The following is a 21,935-nucleotide window of genomic DNA, read 5'->3' as shown; positions in this document are numbered from 1 at the left end:
GGTAATTTCCGGGAATGACGACTTAGAGCGTTGATTGATTCTGCACTATTAGACGTCATGAAACCATATCTTGCTCCAAGTTGATGTACTCTTGACCATCTTTCAAACCCGACATCTTCTAGTGTTTGAGCACACTGAGGCAAAACACGTCTTAAACAATTTATATGCTTATTGAAATCCACTTCCCGATAAGCTTTTACAGCCTTCCAGTATGTCCATTTGTGCTTTTTTATACCAGCAGACCTTGATTTTAGATTTCTATACAAATGAACACCACAAAGTCCATGAAAAGCATCTGGGAAACACCTTCTAACAGCGTTGTCAATTGAGTTTGCCCTATCGGATATGATTGTCAGATTGCTAATAGGACCTATGCAATCCCTAAGATGCCCCATAAACCATGTCCATGAATCAGAGGTTTCAGATTTGCCAACCCCGTAAGCTATTGGCAATATCCCATTGTTAGCATCCATGGCTACTGCTAATAAGTTTACTCCAAGGTATCGACCTTTCAAATGTGCTCCGTCAACTATAATAACTGGGCGCATGCAAGTAATAAACGAACGAATCTACAAAATAATATACACAAGAAATATAATCATTTAAATGTGAAATGCATGTAACTAACAAAAATGAGTCAACAAAATTATATTGATTTACTAACCGTAGCACCAATGGCGATAAACAGCAACTCAAAGCGTCCATCTCTATCTGTTTTGATATGAGTTACCGACCCAGGATTTTTCAGCTTTAAATTGTGACAATAAGCCGGCAGTTGGGCAAACGATGCTTCTGGCGACCCCCTCAACAATTCCAAGGCATAACATTTGGCTCTCCAAGCTTGAGAATATGATATACTAATCTTGAACCGAGCATTCATGTCAGTCATAATTTCATGTCCCCGATATACCCTGCCATTCAAAAACATTAACTCAGCCAGAAAACCACCCAACACCTTTTTGTTTGCCTGTCTATGGTGAGGAAAAACTTGGGTTCTTGAACATGTATGTTTATCAATAAAAGTCCTAACTTGAAACATTTTGCAATCTTTTATTCTCTTTGCAATCATACGCCACGTACAGTTTTTGTCAATCATACACCTTGTTTCGAAACGATCTTTGCTTGATTTGTTAACTTTTAGTTGATAGCCATCTTCCACACATTTTGTATACAAAGCTATCTTCAAGTCTTCCTTTGTATCAAAACAATCATCTTTCTTGACACGAATAACTTTTGTGTAACAATCAACTGCTTTCTTTGCCAACTCTTCTTCCGGTAACTGAAGTAATTCTGGCATATTCCAGTTATACTCCCGTGGCATTTTTTTCTTCGGGGACTTTTCTTCTTCTTTTTCTTCTTCAGGATTATATGAATTACAGAATGGATGTTCAACATGTTCATTCACAGTCGTAACTTCCTCCTCATTATCATCAACAACATCTTCCTCGACAACGGGTGTTTCATCATCAAAATTCGGGTATTGACCAATATTAAAATCATTACACACATGGTCTGTTTCTTCTTCTGAAACATCATCAAAATCCGTGTATTGACCAATATCAAAGTCCGGATATTGACCAAGACCAAATTTCGAATACTGACTAGTACTCATAATTTTTTCTGTTGGCTCATCATCGTCTAACTGGTCAATACGAAAACCGAAATTTGGTGCTGAAAGTTGATTGGGATTTGGATTAGAGAAAGGTTGTGGGTTTTGAGAAAAACTTAGTTGATTACTACCCGCTACTGACCCAACAATACTACTTCTAGGTTCAACAACATACAATGTAACATCATCTTGTGAAACACTAATGTAAGCAATGAATCGTTCAACATCTTCATTGTCGGTTAACAAATAAACTTTACCATTTCTCTGATAAGATAGCCTAAATCCACTTAGGGGCTCTAAATTCAATTTATTTGAAACACGTAGCATTAGAGTTTCATAAGTTAACTTTTGTAAAGACAATTTTAGTTGAAGATTCATGGGTAAAGGCATATATTGTAAAACACCATGAACATTATCCCATGACCCTCCAAAACACAAATCTATCCAAACATGATCAGATGATTTCATGGTTGTAAATTAATTTACTAAACAGACGAGCTGCGAAACTAAAACCTGTTGCCGGATTGGGAAGGATGTCGTTGGATATAGGAACGGATGTCGCCGGAGAGAGTGATAGATGGAGATGGAATGAGTTGCGATTTAGGGATTTAGTTTATGATTTCAGTGTTATATACCCAAAATTTCAGTGTTGTGATTTACAGATTCTCGTTGCGATTTACGGATTATCGTTGCGATTTACAGATTCTCGTTGCGATTTACGGATTATCGTTGCGATTTACGGATACGCGTTGCGATTTACGGATTATCGTTGCGATTTACGGATACGCGTTGCGATTTACGGATACGCATTGCGATTTACGGATACGCGTTGCGATTTACGGATACACGTTGCGATTTACGGATACGCGTTGCGATTTTATGTATTATCGTTGCGATTTACGGATACGCGTTGCGATATACGGATACGCATTGCGATTTACCCATACGCGTTGCGATTTACGGATACACGTTGCGATTTACGGATACGCGTTGCGATTTATGTGTTCGCGTTGCGATTTTCATATTCGCGTTGCGATTATTGAAAATCGCAATGCGAATTTGTACTATCGCATCGCGATTTTCAAGAATCGCGTTGCGATTTTGGAAACTGATTTGCGATTCTGGGGATCGCGTTGCGATTTTTATTTCGCGTTGCGATTTTGTTGGTCATTTTGGCAAATCCAAAAAAAGTTGGTTAAAATCGTATATTATAACTTTTTTTTGGTCACTGAGGCGATTTTCTCTTCTTAATAATACATTCCACCATCTTTATTCTGCAAAAACATGTAATTAAAAAGTGTATATCGAGCCAAAACACCATGAAAGAACTCAGTTTCAAGTTAAAGGACACAAGAAATATAACCTCGTGGCTGTAAACAGAAACATAAAACATCATTTGTTTACTCTTAAAACAGCTTTACGGGGGAAAATGGCGGCATTATTTGCCATAAAACAGCTTTAAACTATATAGTTAGCCTCGGAACCTTTGCCACTACCTTCGGTTCTGACTTTAAACATTTTTGTCCAACTGAGCTCGAGAATTTCTCCTAGCACTTTCCAACACGGTTTTATCGACGGTAATGAAGTAAGCTGCAATCGATGCTGTTAATGAACAAGGATAGCCATATTATTACTCGAGGAAAGTGGTGCTATCAATTATAATAACCAGTCATTCCCATTTATCTCCTATTTCTATGTCCTCAATGGATACACAGATCAATATGATGCCATGTAGAAATCATGGATTCATATGTTAGGACTTGCAAGAAACCCATGGCAAAGACTAATACATCAAGGTGATATAGAATTGAAAATACCTCCACTGATGATAAGTGCTTGAGCAGTGTGGTTGAGGTTTGTCTTTGCCCAAGGAATCTTACGAACAGCGATCAACTGAAAAAAGAGCAGTCCCGGGGGATTCAAATACAATCGGAAATAAATTAGAATGTTATTCACGCATGTAAAAGATCTGAGTACTGAACTTTTACCAATTGAGTTTGAGTTCATGACAATGGAAGAATAGTTTTGGTAAAGCCATTTTATAACGTACAGCAGTAAAAATTATGCAGGCAATCAGTTAGTTGAGTTTTGATCTCAAAATACATGAAAGTCCAAACTAGATTGCAAAGGAGTAATTTTTCATTTATAAAATGTCATAACCATAACCCCAAGCCCTTAATTGGGAAGCTATTGTCGCTAAAGCGAGTTTGTATCCATGGCCACCTGGACAGAATTTTAAGCTGAGGCTCAGTGAGCAAGAGATGATAGTTTTAAGCTAAACTCAAAGAACTAAAATTTTCAGGATACTGCCCTTTCTTTTTATTTTGGGTAATTTCATTTCATTTATTGTAAAAATCAAATCGATAACAACAAGATTAACGTTAACTTACTGTAGGCACAGCGCTGACGACGGCGGTAATCGCAGCCGCCTTGATACCGGCACGAACTCCTTCTGCGGATTGAACAAAAATCAAAGACATTAACAATTGCATTTGACGCAGAAACAAATAATTTCAGGGTAAAAAAAGCATTCTTATGTGATTGATTCTAGACATCCAAATGAATATCAGGTTAAATTATAAGAAATTGCCAAAAAATATGAGAGAGAGAAATTTCCCTGCAATTTTTCAGCTGCAAAAAATGAAGGAAATGAAAGAAAAAAAATCCAACCTTGAGAGAATTGCTGGGCTCTTAACTTCTTCTCGTCTTCAGCAGGAGAAGGAATCAATAAGGAATTTGTTTTTCTCGTTATCCAAACATCCCTTATTTCTGATGGAATTCCCATTCTCTAATCCGCAACTTAAAGAACCGAAATAGTTTTTTTTTGGAAGCTTTGGTGACGATGAGAGCTTTAAGAGAGAAGAAAGTAAAGGATCGATTAAATATAGTATAGCTTACCACTTTCATCTTTCCATCAGAACCGTCCACTGATTTATCAGTTCTGATAAAATTGGATAAAAAATCAATAAATCCGATGCTGTTAATTATTTCTTTTCCTAATATTGAATTTATACATTAAATACATTTTCAGTTTAAAACTATAATTATTTAATTTTAAATTTATTGTCATATATGGATTTTTTTATTCAAATATCAAAATTTTTAAATACTATTTTTTGAATTAACATTTTTTATATTATATAGGATAAAGATATTATACGCCAGATACACTTTCTGTAGGCTGTATTTATAATATTTAAAAATAATTTAAAGATATTTTTTATAATAAATTAATCATATTTTATAATATTTAAAGATTTAAAGATAAAAAATAGTTTCAATATAATTTAATAATCCCTGATATAGTATATTTCAAAATATAAATGTTTTAACTAAATTCATTTTTATTTTACAGTAATCGAATCAAAATTTTAAGTACACATAAAAAACACGAGCTATCGACGCGTAGAAAATCAGTGGGTTAGGGAAAGGTACATAAAGTATACAACGAATGCGGCGCCATCTGTTTTCCGCGAAGCAAAACCAAGACCTGGGATTAGATCCAAGCCAAAACGACGCCGCTCCATACGGTGAAAGTGGTCTCTCAGGTGTCATTAATCCAAAATATTCTCTCCTCGGACAAGACACCTCTCCTATATATAAACATTTAAGATTGGCGACCGATTCTTTCCAGTTTTTTCTAAAGAAAAAAAGAATTATCTAAGCTATTCGCTGAGAACAGAGAGGATAGAGTCGAACATTCCCGTTTAGAGAAAGCTAGCGATGGAAAATCCCGGCGATACGCAGATGAAGTTAGTCACCGGCCCCGGCGGTTACGTGCTCGAAGATGTTCCTCACTTCACTGATTACCTCCCTGATCTACCGGTACGCTTTCTTCTTTTTCCTTTTTGTTCTATTTGAATGTGTGTATGTATTTACTTACTTCGAACTGATCAGTTACTTTAGATCAAGAGAGACTAGATGAGGTGCATTTTTTGTTCAGTAATAGTGATTTTATCAGCTTTGGATTTCATTGCTCTGTTCAGCGTTGAGAAATCAGAGAGACATGAGTTGCACATTGTTGAGATTTTTGTTTAGTGATAGTTATTTGATCACTGCTGAGAGGCGAGAGTTCAGTTTTTTTTAGTAACTTTAAGTTAATGATTTGTCTTTCACTTTAGATCAACAGAGATGATGTGCATCTTGTTGAGATTTTTGTTTATTGATAGTAATTTCATCAGCTTTGGATTTCATTCCTTTTTTTTTATTGCAGGGAGCTCAAGTTTCTTTTTTTATTATTTGTTTTTTATTTCGATACCTCTAAGTTACAGATTTCCTTTTCACTTCCTTTCCTTTTGTTACTCTGTTTATATAATTATATTTACATATATATGTGTGGAGCATTTTGTTTTATTGGTATATCTTTCCGTGGCAGAGCTATCCCAACCCATTACAAGACAATCCGGCTTATTCAGTTGTCAAGTGAGTAAAATTAAACCTGAAATTTTTCTTCAGCTAATTCATTGGTTTTGGATCGTGGTTAATGGTGGTTTGGCCTTTTTATTCACAGGCAATATTTTGTTAATGCAGATGATACTGTCACTCAGAAGGTAAATCCTTGATTACTTGCTTGGATTTTGCATTTTATGCAAAATTTATTTGAAGTTATACTTCGTTTGTTAAGACTTGTATTTTGTTGGAGCGGAGCATGGTCAAGAAAGAAAAGCTTAAAACCTTTAAAGTGTTTTATGTGTTGCAGTCCAAGTCATAAATCCTTACCGATATACTTTCTTAATTAATATGGTTAAGTGATACGCTAGTTTTATTACAGATTGTAGTTCACAAGGATGGTCCAAGAGGGGTGCATTTTCGACGTGCAGGACCTCGCCAAAGGGTAACTTCTCACCTTGCCCACATGATATTGGGTTGAAGTTATGAATGATAAGCTATGGACGGTTCACTGACTGGTAGTTGTTACACTTATCAGGTGTATTTTGGATCAGATGAAGTGCATGCATGCATTGTAACATGTGGTGGTTTATGCCCCGGACTCAACACAGTGATCAGAGAAATTGTGTGTGGCCTCTATCACATGTATGGTGTCCGAAAAGTTCTTGGAATAGATGTAAGTAACCCTATGGTTTAATACTGTTTGATTACTTGGTTTATGAATTATGATCTGTAAGAAAAACACCATCACTTGATAATTTTACCTTCAACTTATACTTGGTACACCTTTAGGGAGGATATAGGGGTTTTTATGCAAAGAACACAATCACCTTAACTCCCAAGTTTGTCAATGATATCCATAAACGCGGTGGTACAATCCTTGGGACATCAAGAGGGGGTCATGAAAAATCTAAGATTGTTGACAGCATTCAGGATCGTGGAATCAATCAGGTATATTGAGGTGCATGGGTAGAGGTTTCTGTCTGACCCTCCTCTCTGTTTGTTTGAATTTATGCATCAAATATTTTTCAAATGACTGCTACTGCATAGCTTCTAATTGTCTCATTTAGCGGTTCAGGTTTATATAATTGGAGGTGACGGGACACAAAGAGGAGCAGCAGTAATTTTTGAGGTATTAGCATTTGGCCTTTTCTTATTCTTTTAAGTGTCAAATAAGAAATATGTTGCATAGTGGTTGATCAATTTAACCAACATGTAGTCGAGGATGAACCTACAATCGCAATCCCTTTAAGAAATTATTGGCATTAATTTGGATACAATGTAATTAATTGTTATTATGTTTAATGATCTTGTTAGGAAATTAGGCGACGTGGCCTCAAAGTAGCTGTTGCTGGAATTCCAAAAACTATTGACAATGATATTCCGGTATTTCTCATCTTCAAAGTTGTAGTTCTCTTTAAATTTTGTTCTTGTAACTGCTTAAAAGACTTGTTGATTAATCCATGAGAAGGCATTGTGATGGGTTGCTGATTTTGGTTCAGGTTATTGACAAATCATTTGGTTTTGATACGGCGGTAGAGGAGGCCCAACGCGCCATTAATGCAGCACATGTTGAAGCTACAAGTATTGAGAATGGCATTGGACTTGTGAAGCTAATGGGGCGCTATAGTGGTATGCTTAGTTGTTATGATCATAATAGATTGACTCTTGACAATTATGTAATTGCTACTACCTAGTGTCTCTAGTTTTTTCTTTGTTTGTGTAGTCGGTGTTATTCGATCCCTTCTTTATTGATCTTCCTTAACCTATGCTGCAGGTTTCATTGCAATGTATGCTACTCTTGCCAGCCGTGATGTTGATTGTTGCTTGATTCCAGAGTCACCATTCTATCTTGAAGGAAGTGGTGGACTTTATGAATATATCGAAAAACGACTCAAAGAAAACGGACATATGGTCATTGTTATAGCTGAAGGAGCAGGACAGGATCTTCTTTCAGAGAGCTTGCAGTCCTTGGACCAGCAAGATGCTTCTGGAAACAAGCTTCTTCAAGATGTTGGGCTGTGGATCTCTCACAGGATAAAGGTATAAACTTCAATTAATTCATGGCTACTGACTAGATGTCCATTTAACATCTACACTGAAATCTTTAACTGTCTATTATCACTTTGTGTAGGACTATTTTGCGAAAAAGATGCCCATTAATCTTAAATATATAGGTTAATATCTCATTCGCTCTTTATTTACTCTGTCCCTACCATATTCAACCTTTTAGTAACGTGCATAATATTTTACATCAAAATTTTTGCTTTCAGATCCTACGTACATGATCCGGGCTATTCCTAGCATTGCTTCTGATAATGTCTACTGCACCCTACTTGCTCATAGTGCTGTACATGGAGCAATGGCTGGGTATACAGGCTTCACTGTCGGTCCTGTCAATGCAAGACATGCTTACATTCCATTTAATGTACGTTCCAGGACACCCTTTCATAATTTCTCTGTTAGTCCAAGTGTCCGCTGTACACATTGACCATGAACATTGTTGACTCCAATTTCTGTTAGTTATTCTGGCTTTGCTTTGAGACAGAAACCTAGAATACAGGTTAAATACAAGAATGGGAAAGAAAGAACTGTTGTAGGTTGCATGGTAGACCTGTAAATTTTGACACAATCCCGAAAACTCAGATCAGAATTTGAACCAGCTCGATTTGATCATAAATATCATTCTAGATTGGCCTGATGCTGACCTAAAACCAACCCACTCCGCCCAATAGACAGTTCCAGTTGCATGGGAGTAGCATATATATGTATATATATAGGTTTAGTCATTGGGTTTTTGTCTTTTGATTTTACTTGTTAAAGGATTGTCATATAATATATGGCTGCATTTTGTGTCCCACTAATATTCAAACACTTTCCTGACTGAATTTATGAGAATGAGAAGATATTTTTCTCATGTTTTTTTTTTAAAAGGTTTACGGTTAATATCTTCATTGTAATTTTAATCTGCAGCGCATCACCGAGAAACAGAACAAGGTCGTCATCACCGATAGGATGTGGGCGAGACTGCTCTCTTCAACCAACCAGCCTAGCTTCCTGAACCCCCGAGATATTGCCAAATCCAAGGAAGAGAAACAACCAACAACTGGCATTTTGGATAGTGAAAATTTTAAAGACAGAACATCAGTGACCAAAGACAATCCTTGTCTGTCAGCAACTGGCTTGTTGGTTGTGGACAATTGTAAAGACGGAATATCGGTGGCCGAAGACAGTCCTTGTATGTCATGAAAGTTCCCTCTCCCATCTTATGTGGTCAGTCAAATTTGCCATCACTTTAAGAGGTAGCACTCCACTATCCTTAAATAATCAGTTAAATAGTTACTCGGTCCCTCAGTTTCTGTTGTATGAATTACTTGGTAGTTTGAAATTTTGGTGGTGGTGCTTTGACTTTGAGAAGTTCATAGTTTGCTTACATGGCCCTGGAAATGTGTGATTTGCTTGCATTATATTTGTCTTTCTTGTTACCTTTTGTTATACTTCTGAACTGGATGTATCGGGTTAGTTTTTGGGTCCTATTAATTTGAATTTTACGATTTTCGAGTCAGTTTTGGATTAAGCTCAATTTTTTATTTGAGGTTCATGTTCTTTTTAGGTTGGGTCAGTACAAATTTAGATCAATTCAGATTTATGTCCGTTTGAGTTTGGTCATCTGTGTTATTGGTTTGAGGTTCAAGTTGTTTCGAGTTTATATTAGTTTTGGGTTGTCAACTTTTCATGATCAAATTAGATTATGTATGATTTGAGTTAATTGAATTTGATTTTTAGGTTCTAGTCAAAATTGGAGTTTACTTCGTGCTATGTTTTTTCTATGATGTATGAAACACGAGAAACAGCCAAACTGCTGACAAGGACAATCACGAGACGTCCATGTTCATGTTGAAGCTTGAATCTTGGTATTGTTCTTCATATGCTACGAAGAGATCTATAAATTTTGATAATTATTTAAGCATGTTATTATTGTATAATTACATGACTGCTTGGAAAGTTCATTATAACATGCTTAAAACTAGGTCTTGAAGTTGTTTCCCACTTCGGCTTTTCCATTACGATGACAGTGCTTTTTAGTTACATGGGCTAAAAACTGACAATTCCAAGCACCTTTAAAACAAAATATAATTTGGTACCAGATACTTGAGTGTCCCTTAATCTAAAGAAAAAGAAAAGAAGGCAAGCTTACACTCAAAGAATTTATGCCAAAACAAAACCTATGGACTTATATATCAATTATCCATCCCAGCCACCGAGTAGAGGAAATGGAATGGTTGTATCCTAAGCGAAGGGGTCCTCAGTGGAAACAAGGGTGGACAAACCAGACCCTGTCTTCCGTTTCAACACCGCCTCTCCCCTTGCTTACTATATTTGGGATTGTCATTCTCTTGCTTTGTCTCTCTCGATATGCTGATTACAAGGCCCAGTTACATAACTCCGCCATTAACTTTCAGCTATTCGTTTTACTCTTCCCGCTTCTGTTAATCTTTTTCTTCTTCATCTCATTTTCGTCTGGTGGAAGGACTGCGTTTCGGCAGCAGCGTCTTGAATACGAGGCCGTTCATTGATCCGGGACTTCACCTTGGAGCATCGTTATGCTGGTGGCTCTTCTTTTTTCTGCTGCTTTCTTATCAATCTTCGTTTACTTCTAAATGGTTTGAACCTCTCTCCAGGTCCAGTTAGTAGATTCCATAATATTGATTGAAATTTAATTTAACTCATGTAATTTTCTTTAGCATTCAAGTAAATTGGAAACCAAGTCAAGTTGCATCCTCCTTTGTATAAAGAACTCCTGACAAAGATATTCACTAGACGTCCATATTCTTCATGTTGAAGCTTGGTATCGTTATCCATGTGCCACGAGGCATGCATCTGTATTCTTGAAGACATTTAATTTCGTCCACCGTTATTTATATAATATTATATTATATAATTATATACATATATATATACATATATTTACATTTTATTTCACAGGCCCAAGACCAAAGAGCCCAGCAGAAACCTGTGAGGTCCAACAGATCACACGTGACCCGAAGCCAACTTGGAGCCCCAAACCGAGTCCAAGTCCTCAACCCAAACTGATGCAAGGGTTCTAGAAGCTTTCTTATTCTGCGCCATTTTTCACGGCAGCACACCCCCAACGACCGGGCTTCTCGGTAACCACCAACGCCATTCAAGGAAAATAAACAACAAGCAACCAAGATATATTAGGACTCTATCTTGAATAGGATTCTAAAAATAGTGTTTGGTTTTTATTATAAATACATGTAATCGAACCATTCAAAAGGGGGGACGATTTGATGCACGAGAATATTACCTAGAGATTACCACGATAGCACACACACAAATCTTACGAGTATTCATTAGCGAAATACGAGCAAAGCAATCTCGGAGATCAACATTTTGTAATCGTTTCGAAGCAAAATAAAGGGTAAAAAAATCATATCTTCCTCGTTTTATCTTGCATGTGCATTTACTTCATCGTTTTGTTTCGAATAAAACCCAAAAATGGGTTCTTTGCCGAGGATCGGAGTGAGGGCAATCAAAATCTATTTTTTTAGATCTAGCCCTCCCGAGGTACATTCTTGAAAAACCAAGTGCGGATTTTAAAAGGAGTGGGGGTTACACCAAAAAATAGTTTCGAAAAATATCACAAAAAAAAAAACAAAGAACATTCGAAACTAAAAAAAACAGAGGGGAACAAAGAAGCAAAGAAGAAATCAGAGAAGTTCTCACCTCGGATCGAAGAGGAAAGCCCGAAGTTAGCCGTATTTATTTTTCCTGAGAGAAGTGAAAGGGGAACGAAAAGTGAAAAAGGAGAACGACTTACCTCTCGGTCGCAACATATCCCCAACCAACTCAGAGAAGAAAATCTCAAAGCTGGATTGTGCAGTCTCGAGCTTTGTGAGGTTAGTGCCAGCTGTTAGCTTTTTTTAAATTGCTCCTTTAACTGGTTTTGTGCATGTTGTTAACATCTTTTATTGGACTACTTTATTAGTGGCATTAAATAATATTGTAATTATTTATCCTGTTATATGATTTCAATGTTCCTAAACGCATGGATTCAATTAACACTCGGAAAAGCCATTATTTTGGCCATTTTCTTTTGCGCGAGATTAAATAAATCCCATGGTTTTGAACATTGGGCAAATTCACCATATGGTCCTTTATTTATTATGGTTTTTATTTATTTATTTAGTTTATTTTATTACTTTTTTTCCTTTGGTTTATGTAGTATTTATTTAATATTTCTTATCTAATATTTTTTTTTATCAAAGGTAAGTAATTTGAATCGGGTTTTTAAATTCTAATTTTGTAATTAAAGACAACCGATAAATTAATTGGTACCGAAAGGGCAGTTCAAGGGTGCTAATCCTTCCTTGACCGTAACCGACTCCCGAACCCGACACATTTCTGGTACAACGCAGATCAGGTAAGATGGTGTCCGACCCACCTAAATTCGTTTTAAAGTGGTCGGTGGCGACTCCTAACCACATTTAATCCAAGTCGAAGCCCAATTCCGGGGCCCAACCGAAAGACGGTCGCGACAGCTTGGCGACTCCGCTGGGGACAGGTAAGTGAGTCAGGCCAGAATTAATTTCTGGTTGTCTTTTTATGCGAAAATTGTAAGTTTAAATTTTAATTTATTTATTCGGTTCCGATTATTTACCTTTGATTATTTTTCAAATAAATAGTTGTACTAACATTTTTCAATGATTTCAGATTTTTGAAAAGTTTCTATCTCAGGCTCTATACCCGAGCTCCGAACCCTTTTAAGTGGGGGCGAAAGCGACGCCTTCGTGTGAATTTATTCACCGTATGGGCCTAGCAAGTAACCTTCGGGATTCATATACCTTATGCCTTCGTGTGAATTCATTCTCCGTATGGGCATAAGGGAATGTTTCCTCTCGAGTTTAACTTAGTCCACACAAGCTTATAATGGGCTTAGGACTAAGGGTCTGGCAAGCCCAAGGGGGCACCGACAAGGGGAACTCGAGTACCTTTTTAGAACCTAAACCGGGAGAGTACAGGGAATTAGAGCCCACCCCGAAACCTCATTCCAAACCTTAGGCTGTTTTATTTCCTGCTTTATTTTCTGTTCAAAGCATGCGAACTAGACAAACATGTGGTTAGGTTTTGTTTGAAATTAGCATGCGGGATAGAGATCATGTCCGGGTAGGAATAATAAGCATGTGGGGTAGATATCATGTGGGGTAGCATTTTTCATTTTTATTATTGTTTTGATTTACCTCACTAACTCTTTTTATTTTATTTTTTTCTCATTTTGTTCTCATCATTCGCATCATTTAAAACGAGGTGTTGATCCACCAAAAATGTGTTGGTTAAACGTAAATAATCTGCATTAACAGACAAAGGGGTTATAATACAAAGAGATAAAAAAAACTCAGAAGTCCAACCGTGGTCAAAGAATACTCAAAGGCAAAGTTGCAGGGGCAATACGAGGAAAAGGTCACTGACCCGGTCGCTCCTTTCGAAAACCACAAGAACAAGATGGTGAAACACTAGCTGAGCTGGATGCCATTACTGACGAATTCAAGAAGCAAGCTTCGGATAGTTTCTCTCGATGGAGGGCTCCAATGACACTTTCGTTAGAAACAAGCTCGGTAGAAAGTGAAAGTCGGAGATGCAGTCCTTTGAGATCTTTTTTGGGGCAAGCATCTCATTATTTGCACATTTTAGCCAAAGGAGCCAGAATGGTTCGACAGGATATTCAACTAGTGAAAAAGACGAATCAACTTGTCAGAAGCTGTACAGGATTTGTACCATCAAAAAGAGTTTTTTGTCTCTTCAGACGTAACACTTTTGTCACCAATAAGGGTTATTCAGAATAACAGGCACATTTTTTGGATCAATGCCTCGGACATTTCATGCATCATATATTTAGACATTTTGCATTTCTTATTTTCTTTGCATTTTGTTATTTTCTTTGCATTCACATTAACTAACATAAACATGTCTCATCAAAGGGAGCAAATACTGGATACACCGCCTCAAGTATTGGACACACCCCATCCACATAACACTAGTTTAAAAAAGAAGAGGATGGAAGCCAGAATTACACAAATCGAGGAGAATATGTTAAAACTACAGAAGGAGTTAGAGGACAAGATAAACCAGAACAGTCGAAATATTCTGGAAACAATCGCAAAGAACCAAGAGTCATTGGTTGACCAGATCGTTGCCAAGTTAATTGGCCTACAACAGACCAGTGCGCCTGGGGCAGGTTCATCGGAAGGGGTAACTATACAACCTACCCCACAAGTGGTTATCTCACCTGAAATCTTACCAGAACTTCGAGGGGACTCATCTGCTGCAAAATCAAAGCCCTTGTCCTCTGTATTTAACCCTAAGAACAATCCGGGTTATTACCATGTACCGGATTTGGATGAAGAGGGAAAAGCGAGGAAGATGGAGGAAAAAATCAAACAATTGGAGGACCAAATGAATATAGTCAAAGGAGACCGTGACTACCATGAAATCGATGCAACGGAACTTAGTCTAGTCCCGGACTTGGTTCTTCCCCCGAAATTTAAGTCCCCGGAGTTCGAGAAGTTTGACGGGAATAGTTGCCCATCCGCTCACATCACCATGTTCTGCCGAAAGATGACAGGATATGGAGGAAATGACCAACTCCTGATCCACTGCTTTCAGGATAGTCTGTCGGGCTCAGCCATTCGGTGGTACAACCAGCTAAGCCGATCAAATATCAAGACCTGGAAGGACCTGGCCAAGTCATTTCTGGAACAATACAAGCATAACAATGACATAAGGCCAGATCGAGTTATGCTACAAAACATGGAAAAGAAGCATAACGAGAGTTTCAGGCAGTACGCACAAAAATGGAGGGACTTGGCTGTGCAAGTTCATCCACCGTTAGATGAAAAGGAAACCCGGAAACTTTTCGTGCAGACTCTGAAGGCTCCATACTTCGGGCATTTGGTGGCGATCACATCAGGAAGCTTTTCAGACTTGGTTATGGCCGGAGAAATGATTGAGTCGGCCATAAAGCAAGGCAAGATTAAGGATGGGGAAGCCAGTAAGAAGCCTCCTATGAGGGAGAGGGATGGAGAGGTTAACAACATCAAACACTCCAGCAAAGGTGTTACAATCTCCAGCCCAAAATCAACTGCGGTTGTACCGTTAGGTACTTCTAAACAAGAGTCCAGGAGGGAAAGGGAACATTTCGACCCTATTCCCATGACCTACAAAGAGCTTTACCAGCAACTTCTTGACACCCATGTGGTGTCACCATATCCAGTAGAACCCATGAAGCCCCCATACCCCAAGTGGTATGACGAGAATGCGTATTGTGAATATCACGGCGGAGTCCCAGGGCATACAATTGAGAACTGTTACGCATTTAAGAGGGTCGTACAAAAGATGCGTAACCAGAACTGGATCGACTTCAACAATTTGGGGGCATCCAAGTGAGGCATATCATTTCATCATTTGAGCCATTCTGTTTGGATTTGTTTTTTCATTCTTTTCTCAAGTTTTTGCAAGGACTTTTAAATAAATTTATGTTGCTTTAATGATGGCGAGCAATAAATCACATTTGCAAACTTGCAATTCTTTGAATATCATTTGAATTAAGAAACTCTGTTATTGGTTCAAAGTTACGGATCTTTGACAAAGTAACATGATTTAAAAAAAAAAGGACTTTGACCTTATCCAGAATATACCCTCAAACACCATACCCTGCTCTTGTAATTAACCAATATACCATTTTCCTTTCATAAGGTGCGGACAACATGGGGCATCATTTGCATATGACAATTACTATGTTTTTTATTTAAGACGTTCAATGACGATGATGATCTTTACAAATGAAAGAGTCGAGTAGGTGAATCCAGTTTAGGTCCGTTGCTTGAAAATTGAACTCTAAAGATGAGATTCCTTGACTTTCAAAAAACACCTAGGCTATAACAGGTTCTTCTTGACAATCTTAGGAAATTAAATCCGTAAAAACTGAGCTATTCCGCTAAGGCAATTGGTTATAGAGGAAACTTGAAAGCCCTGGCCTTATGAGTAGATTACGTTCAAACCATGACATTGCTCGGACACTTGGCAATTCGGTGTTTGCTCCACTGCTCTTGTCAGGCTGAAGACTCTGTGATGAGATGAACCCTTCAGTTAACTTGATAACTGTGATTATAATATTAAGCTGTCCCTCTAAAGCAATTGGTTAAATGCCCCGGCTTTATGGATTCAGCTAGTCAGATAACGACAAATTAAATCAAATTTATCTAAGCAAGAAATTTTCGGTAAAATGGACTAAGGGAGTTAAGGAACACCTGTTATAGTCAACTACACATGAGCACTCAAGAATTTCATTTTTAGACCGATGTTTTTGCACTGCCTTTGTTAGAGGAGCCTACAAAGCTTGAACAAATAGAAGATTTCAGAGGACTGAAATAAAAGGTCTAGTAAGTGATCATGCTAGTTGCGTCATTTTGTCCGCACCCAATTAAAGTGCCAAAGCATGTTGCGGCATTTAAAAAAAATGACATTTTTTTTACCAAAACCTTCGAAAGGAGGCCAAGCTAAAGCCAACCCATCCATTTGAACACTGGTCAAAGAGCTGTAACTCTGAAAACGTTAAAAGAGCTATTGATTCCTTTGATATTCTTTGAACTCACGTTTATAATTTGATTCAATTGCGAATAATATTTTACAACATTTTTATCGTTTTCTCTCATGAATCAAGAAAAATGAGAAAAACATTTTCAAACAGAACATTCTCAGATATGAAATGTCTGTAAAGCCCAAGCTCGAGAAGCAAATGGGGCACGATCGATTCCATGGACCAGATTGGCAGACAAAGCACGAAGAGATAACACATAATTCATTCATGTTGCATGCATCTTAGACATAATTAGGTGCATCACATTCCTCATTTTAGCATACATGATTTTTGCAGCTTTTAGAGTCAAGGATACTTGATTCGTAAGCGCCTTTAAAGAACGATGGTGGTTGCTTAGCTCGGCAGCAAGAAGCTACACTTCGACCAACTCGACAGATTGAAAATTTTCTCTCGAACTCACAACTTACTCGAGAGTAAATTTCAGCTTCTCAACGAAGGATCTTGAATCCAAGACAACATAAGTTCAACTTCATGACGAAGGGACCGCTGGTTGTCAACAAACATTTCCCAATTTCAGAGCCAATTTCAACTTCACAACGAAGGATATTGGACTCCAGACAACGCAAGTTCAACTTCACGACGAAGGGACCGCTGGTTGTCAATAAACAACTTCTCAATTTCAGAGCCAATTTCAACTTCACAACGAAGGATATTGGACTCCAGACAACGCAAGTTCAACTTCACGACGAAGGGACCGCTGGTTGTCAACAAACATTTCCCAATTTCAGAGCCAATTTCAGCTTCACAACGAAGGATATTTGACTCCAGACAACGCAAGTTCAACTTCACGACGAAAGGACCGCTGGTTGTCAATAAACAATTTCCCAATTTCAGAGTCAATTTCAACTTCACAGCGAAGGATATTGGACTCAAGACAACGCAAGTTCAACTTCACGACGAAGGGACCGCTGGTTGTCAACAAATAACTTCTCAATTTCAGAGCCAATTTCAACTTCACAACGAATGATATTGGACTCCAGACAACGCAAGTTCAACTTCACGACGAAGGGACCGTTGGTTGTCAATAAACAACTTCTCAATTTCAGAGCCAATTTCAACTTCACAACGAAGGATATTGGACTCCAGACAACGCAAGTTCAACTTCACGACGAAGGGACCGCTGGTTGTCAATAAACAATTTCCCAATTTCAACTTCACAACGAAGGATATTGGACTCCAGACAACGCAAGTTCAACTTCACGACGAAGGGACCGCTGGTTGTCAATAACCAACTTCTCAATTTCGGAGCCAATTTCAACTTCACAACGAAGGATATTGGACTCCAGACAACGCAAGTTCAACTTCACGACGAAGGGACCGCTGGTTGTCAACAAACAACTTCTCAATTTCAGAACCAATTTCAACTTCACAACGAAGGATATTGGACTCCAGACAACGCAAGTTCAACTTCACGACGAAGGGACCGCTGGTTGTCAATAACCAACTTCTCAATTTCGGAGCCAATTTCAACTTCACAGCGAAGGATATTGGACTCCAGACAACGCAAGTTCAACTTCATGACGAAGGGACCGCTGGTTGTCAACAAACAACTTCTCAATTTCAGAACCAATTTCAACTTCACAACGAAGGATATTGGACTCCAGACAACGCAAGTTCAACTTCACGACGAAGGGACCGCTGGTTGTCAATAAACAACTTCTCAATTTCAGAGCCAATTTCAACTTCACAACGAAGGATATTGGACTCCATGCAACACAAGTTCAACTTCACAACGAAGGGACCGCTGGTTGTCAATAAACAATTTTCCAGTTCCAGAGCCAATTTCAACTTCACGGCGGAGGATATTGGACTCGGAACAATACAACTTACTCAGATTTCAACTTCACGACGAATGATATCCAATTCGAGGCTCAACTTCACAACGAGAGGCCATCCATGGTTTCAACTTCACGACGAAGGGAATCGTGCCAACCAAAGACCTTCGAGTTCGACTACGCTCAGCTCCAAGGCATGTCATTTGCAGCACAACTTAAGTCTAGAAGGGTTGTCTGCCAACAAAAGACCTTTGAGTTCGACTACGCTCAGCTCAACGGCACATCATTTGCAGCATAGCTTAAGTCGAGAAGGGCTATCTGCCAAAGACCCCCGAGTTCGATTACACTCAGCTTCGAGGGCACATCATTTGCAGCATAACTTAAGTCGAGAAGGGTTATCTGCCAACCAAAGACCTTCGAGTTCGACTACGCTCAGCTCCAAGGCATGTCATTTGCAGCACAACTTAAGTCTAGAAGGGTTGTCTGCCAACAAAAGACCTTTGAGTTCGACTACGCTCAGCTCAACGGCACATCATTTGCAGCATAACTTAAGTCGAGAAGGGTTATATGCCAACCAAAGACCTTCGAGTTCGACTACGCTCAGTTCCAAGGCATATCATTTGCAGCACAACTTAAGTCTAGAAGGGTTGTCTGCCAACAAAAGACCTTTGAGTTCGACTACGCTCAGCTCAACGGCACATCGTTTGCAGTATAGCTTAAGTCGAGAAGGGCTATCTGCAAAAGACCCCCGAGTTCGATTCCACTCAGCTCCGAGGGCACATTATTTACAGCATAGCTCAAGGCGAGAAGGGCTATCTGTCAACAATTGTCTGCTCGAGGGCGTATCAATCACATGGTGTAGTCAATGAACTACTTTCCAGTCGAATATTTAAACCAAGGTCTTTAAACCGAGAAGAAGACCGAATTTGACTATAATTTGACAACGAGAAACCACATTTCGATTCAAATTTCGAACTACGACTTCAAGTCCACATCATTTCAAGATGGACTCGACTTCGCGACGGAGGAGCCATCTGCGACTTAATAACATGGAGTCATTTCATACTTCAATTCAGATTGACAAACCAGTCAGACACTGGATTTCAACTCTACGACAGAGGATATTCGATATGGACGAAATTTGTGTCTTTTAATCTTTGCTCTATTTTCGTTACACGATAATGAGCAAAGAGGGGCAGCTGAAGACATTTAATTTCGTCCACCGTTATTTATATAATATTATATTATATAATTATATACATATATATATACATATATTTACATTTTATTTCACAGGCCCAAGACCAAAGAGCCCAGCAGAAACCTGTGAGGTCCAACAGATCACACGTGACCCGAAGCCAACTTGGAGCCCCAAACCGAGTCCAAGTCCTCAACCCAAACTGATGCAAGGGTTCTAGAAGCTTTCTTATTCTGCGCCATTTTTCACGGCAGCACACCCCCAACGACCGGGCTTCTCGGTAACCACCAACGCCATTCAAGGAAAATAAACAACAAGCAACCAAGATATATTAGGACTCTATCTTGAATAGGATTCTAAAAATAGTGTTTGGTTTTTATTATAAATACATGTAATCGAACCATTCAAAAGGGGGGACGATTTGATGCACGAGAATATTACCTAGAGATTACCACGATAGCACACACACAAATCTTACGAGTATTCATTAGCGAAATACGAGCAAAGCAATCTCGGAGATCAACATTTTGTAATCGTTTCGAAGCAAAATAAAGGGTAAAAAAATCATATCTTCCTCGTTTTATCTTGCATGTGCATTTACTTCATCGTTTTGTTTCGAATAAAACCCAAAAATGGGTTCTTTGTCGAGGATCGGAGTGAGGGCAATCAAAATCTATTTTTTTAGATCTAGCCCTCCCGAGGTACATTCTTGAAAAACCAAGTGCGGATTTTAAAAGGAGTGGGGGTTACACCAAAAAATAGTTTCGAAAAATATCACAAAAAAAAAACAAAGAACATTCGAAACTAAAAAAAACAGAGGGGAACAAAGAAGCAAAGAAGAAATCAGAGAAGTTCTCACCTCGGATCGAAGAGGAAAGCCCGAAGTTAGCCGTATTTATTTTTCCTGAGAGAAGTGAAAGGGGAACGAAAAGTGAAAAAGGAGAACGACTTACCTCTCGGTCGCAACATATCCCCAACCAACTCAGAGAAGAAAATCTCAAAGCTGGATTGTGCAGTCTCGAGCTTTGTGAGGTTAGTGCCAGCTGTTAGCTTTTTTTAAATTGCTCCTTTAACTGGTTTTGTGCATGTTGTTAACATCTTTTATTGGACTACTTTATTAGTGGCATTAAATAATATTGTAATTATTTATCTTGTTATATGATTTCAATGTTCCTAAACGCATGGATTCAATTAACACTTGGAAAAGCCATTATTTTGGCCATTTTCTTTTGCGCGAGATTAAATAAATCCCATGGTTTTGAACATTGGGCAAATTCACCATATGGTCCTTTATTTATTATGGTTTTTATTTATTTATTTAGTTTATTTTATTACTTTTTTTCCTTTGGTTTATGTAGTATTTATTTAATATTTCTTATCTAATATTTTTTTTTATCAAAGGTAAGTAATTTGAATCGGGTTTTTAAATTCTAATTTTGTAATTAAAGACAACCGATAAATTAATTGGTACCGAAAGGGCAGTTCAAGGGTGCTAATCCTTCCTTGACCGTAACCGACTCCCGAACCCGACACATTTCTGGTACAACGCAGATCAGGTAAGATGGTGTCCGACCCACCTAAATTCGTTTTAAAGTGGTCGGTGGCGACTCCTAACCACATTTAATCCAAGTCGAAGCCCAATTCCGGGGCCCAACCGAAAGACGGTCGCGACAATTCTGTAGGTAAAGTTAAACGTTTCAGGATGAGCCCGTGATGAAATGTTGTGGTTGTATAAAAAATAATACTCCTAGTTTAAAAAAAATATTAAAAACATTAAACTAAAATAAACAGTTAAAAATATGAAAAATTAATCTGAAAAAATTATAAAATAATATTTATTCGAAATTTTTTAATCAATATTCAAATATTTTTATAGATATCACGTCCGAATTCAAATTCTTTAAGAATAATAAATCTTTATTAACCATCAAGGTACTTAGAGGTGTTTAAATAAACGAATTAATTCGGTTAACCGACCGAATCGAACTAGTTCGGTTAATTCGGTAACCTGTTCGGTTACCGAATTAGTTCGGTCGGTTAACGGTTAAAAAAATTTTTAGAATTCGGTTAACGGTTAATTCGGTTCGAATTCGGTTAATTAACCGAATTAACCGAAATTAAATTTTAAATATTAAATATATTATATATAACATATGAGTTCAACCCAAATCATTTAAAACCCAATTAATAATTTAAGATCTAATAACTTTTAAAATTATATCAATATTAATTAATTAAAAAATTATATAAATTTTTTATTTTATAATTATATATTATTTAAATTAT

The 21,935-nt window shown here is 37.8% G+C and overlaps 2 protein-coding genes across 2 annotated transcripts; one reads left to right on the top strand and one right to left on the bottom strand.

Moving 5' to 3' along the window:
* Positions 1 to 3,027: 3,027 nt before the first annotated feature.
* Positions 3,028 to 4,460, bottom strand: LOC120192386 (early nodulin-93-like). The gene is made up of 5 exons (XM_039195176.1): positions 4,442 to 4,460; positions 4,280 to 4,404; positions 4,000 to 4,061; positions 3,427 to 3,502; positions 3,028 to 3,211 (listed from the first exon to the last, which is right to left on the bottom strand). The coding sequence occupies exons 2-5, from the start codon at positions 4,392 to 4,394 to the stop codon at positions 3,120 to 3,122; spliced, it is 345 nt and encodes a 114-aa protein (XP_039051107.1). The 5' UTR covers positions 4,395 to 4,404; positions 4,442 to 4,460; the 3' UTR covers positions 3,028 to 3,119.
* An 830-nt stretch (positions 4,461 to 5,290) lies between these two features.
* Positions 5,291 to 9,563, top strand: LOC120192384 (ATP-dependent 6-phosphofructokinase 6-like). The gene is made up of 13 exons (XM_039195174.1): positions 5,291 to 5,434; positions 5,985 to 6,031; positions 6,120 to 6,159; positions 6,381 to 6,443; positions 6,537 to 6,674; positions 6,791 to 6,949; positions 7,077 to 7,130; positions 7,316 to 7,384; positions 7,501 to 7,630; positions 7,776 to 8,041; positions 8,133 to 8,175; positions 8,272 to 8,426; positions 8,972 to 9,563. The coding sequence occupies exons 1-13, from the start codon at positions 5,333 to 5,335 to the stop codon at positions 9,245 to 9,247; spliced, it is 1,542 nt and encodes a 513-aa protein (XP_039051105.1). The 5' UTR covers positions 5,291 to 5,332; the 3' UTR covers positions 9,248 to 9,563.
* Positions 9,564 to 21,935: the final 12,372 nt, after the last annotated feature.

The sequence above is a fragment of the Hibiscus syriacus genome, unplaced genomic scaffold (genome assembly GCF_006381635.1).
Source record: "Hibiscus syriacus cultivar Baekdansim isolate YM2019G1 unplaced genomic scaffold, ASM638163v2 tig00116975_pilon, whole genome shotgun sequence".
NCBI classification, from domain to species: domain Eukaryota; kingdom Viridiplantae; phylum Streptophyta; class Magnoliopsida; order Malvales; family Malvaceae; genus Hibiscus; species Hibiscus syriacus.
This window is presented reverse-complemented; position numbering and strand designations above follow the sequence as displayed.

Excerpts from the sequence above, each read along its gene's own strand:
- LOC120192386 (XM_039195176.1), bottom strand. The coding sequence starts at position 4,394 with ATGGGAATTCCATCAGAAATAAGGGATGTTTGGATAACGAGAAAAACA. Across the intron at positions 4,062-4,279 it reads AGCCCAGCAATTCTCTCAAG|AAGGAGTTCGTGCCGGTATC; the intron begins GTTGGATTTTTT and ends TTCAATCCGCAG. Across the intron at positions 3,503-3,999 it reads TCGTCAGCGCTGTGCCTACA|TTGATCGCTGTTCGTAAGAT; the intron begins GTAAGTTAACGT and ends CTCTTTTTTCAG.
- LOC120192384 (XM_039195174.1), top strand. The coding sequence starts at position 5,333 with ATGGAAAATCCCGGCGATACGCAGATGAAGTTAGTCACCGGCCCCGGC. Across the intron at positions 6,032-6,119 it reads CCGGCTTATTCAGTTGTCAA|GCAATATTTTGTTAATGCAG; the intron begins GTGAGTAAAATT and ends TTTTATTCACAG. Across the intron at positions 7,631-7,775 it reads GCTAATGGGGCGCTATAGTG|GTTTCATTGCAATGTATGCT; the intron begins GTATGCTTAGTT and ends CCTATGCTGCAG.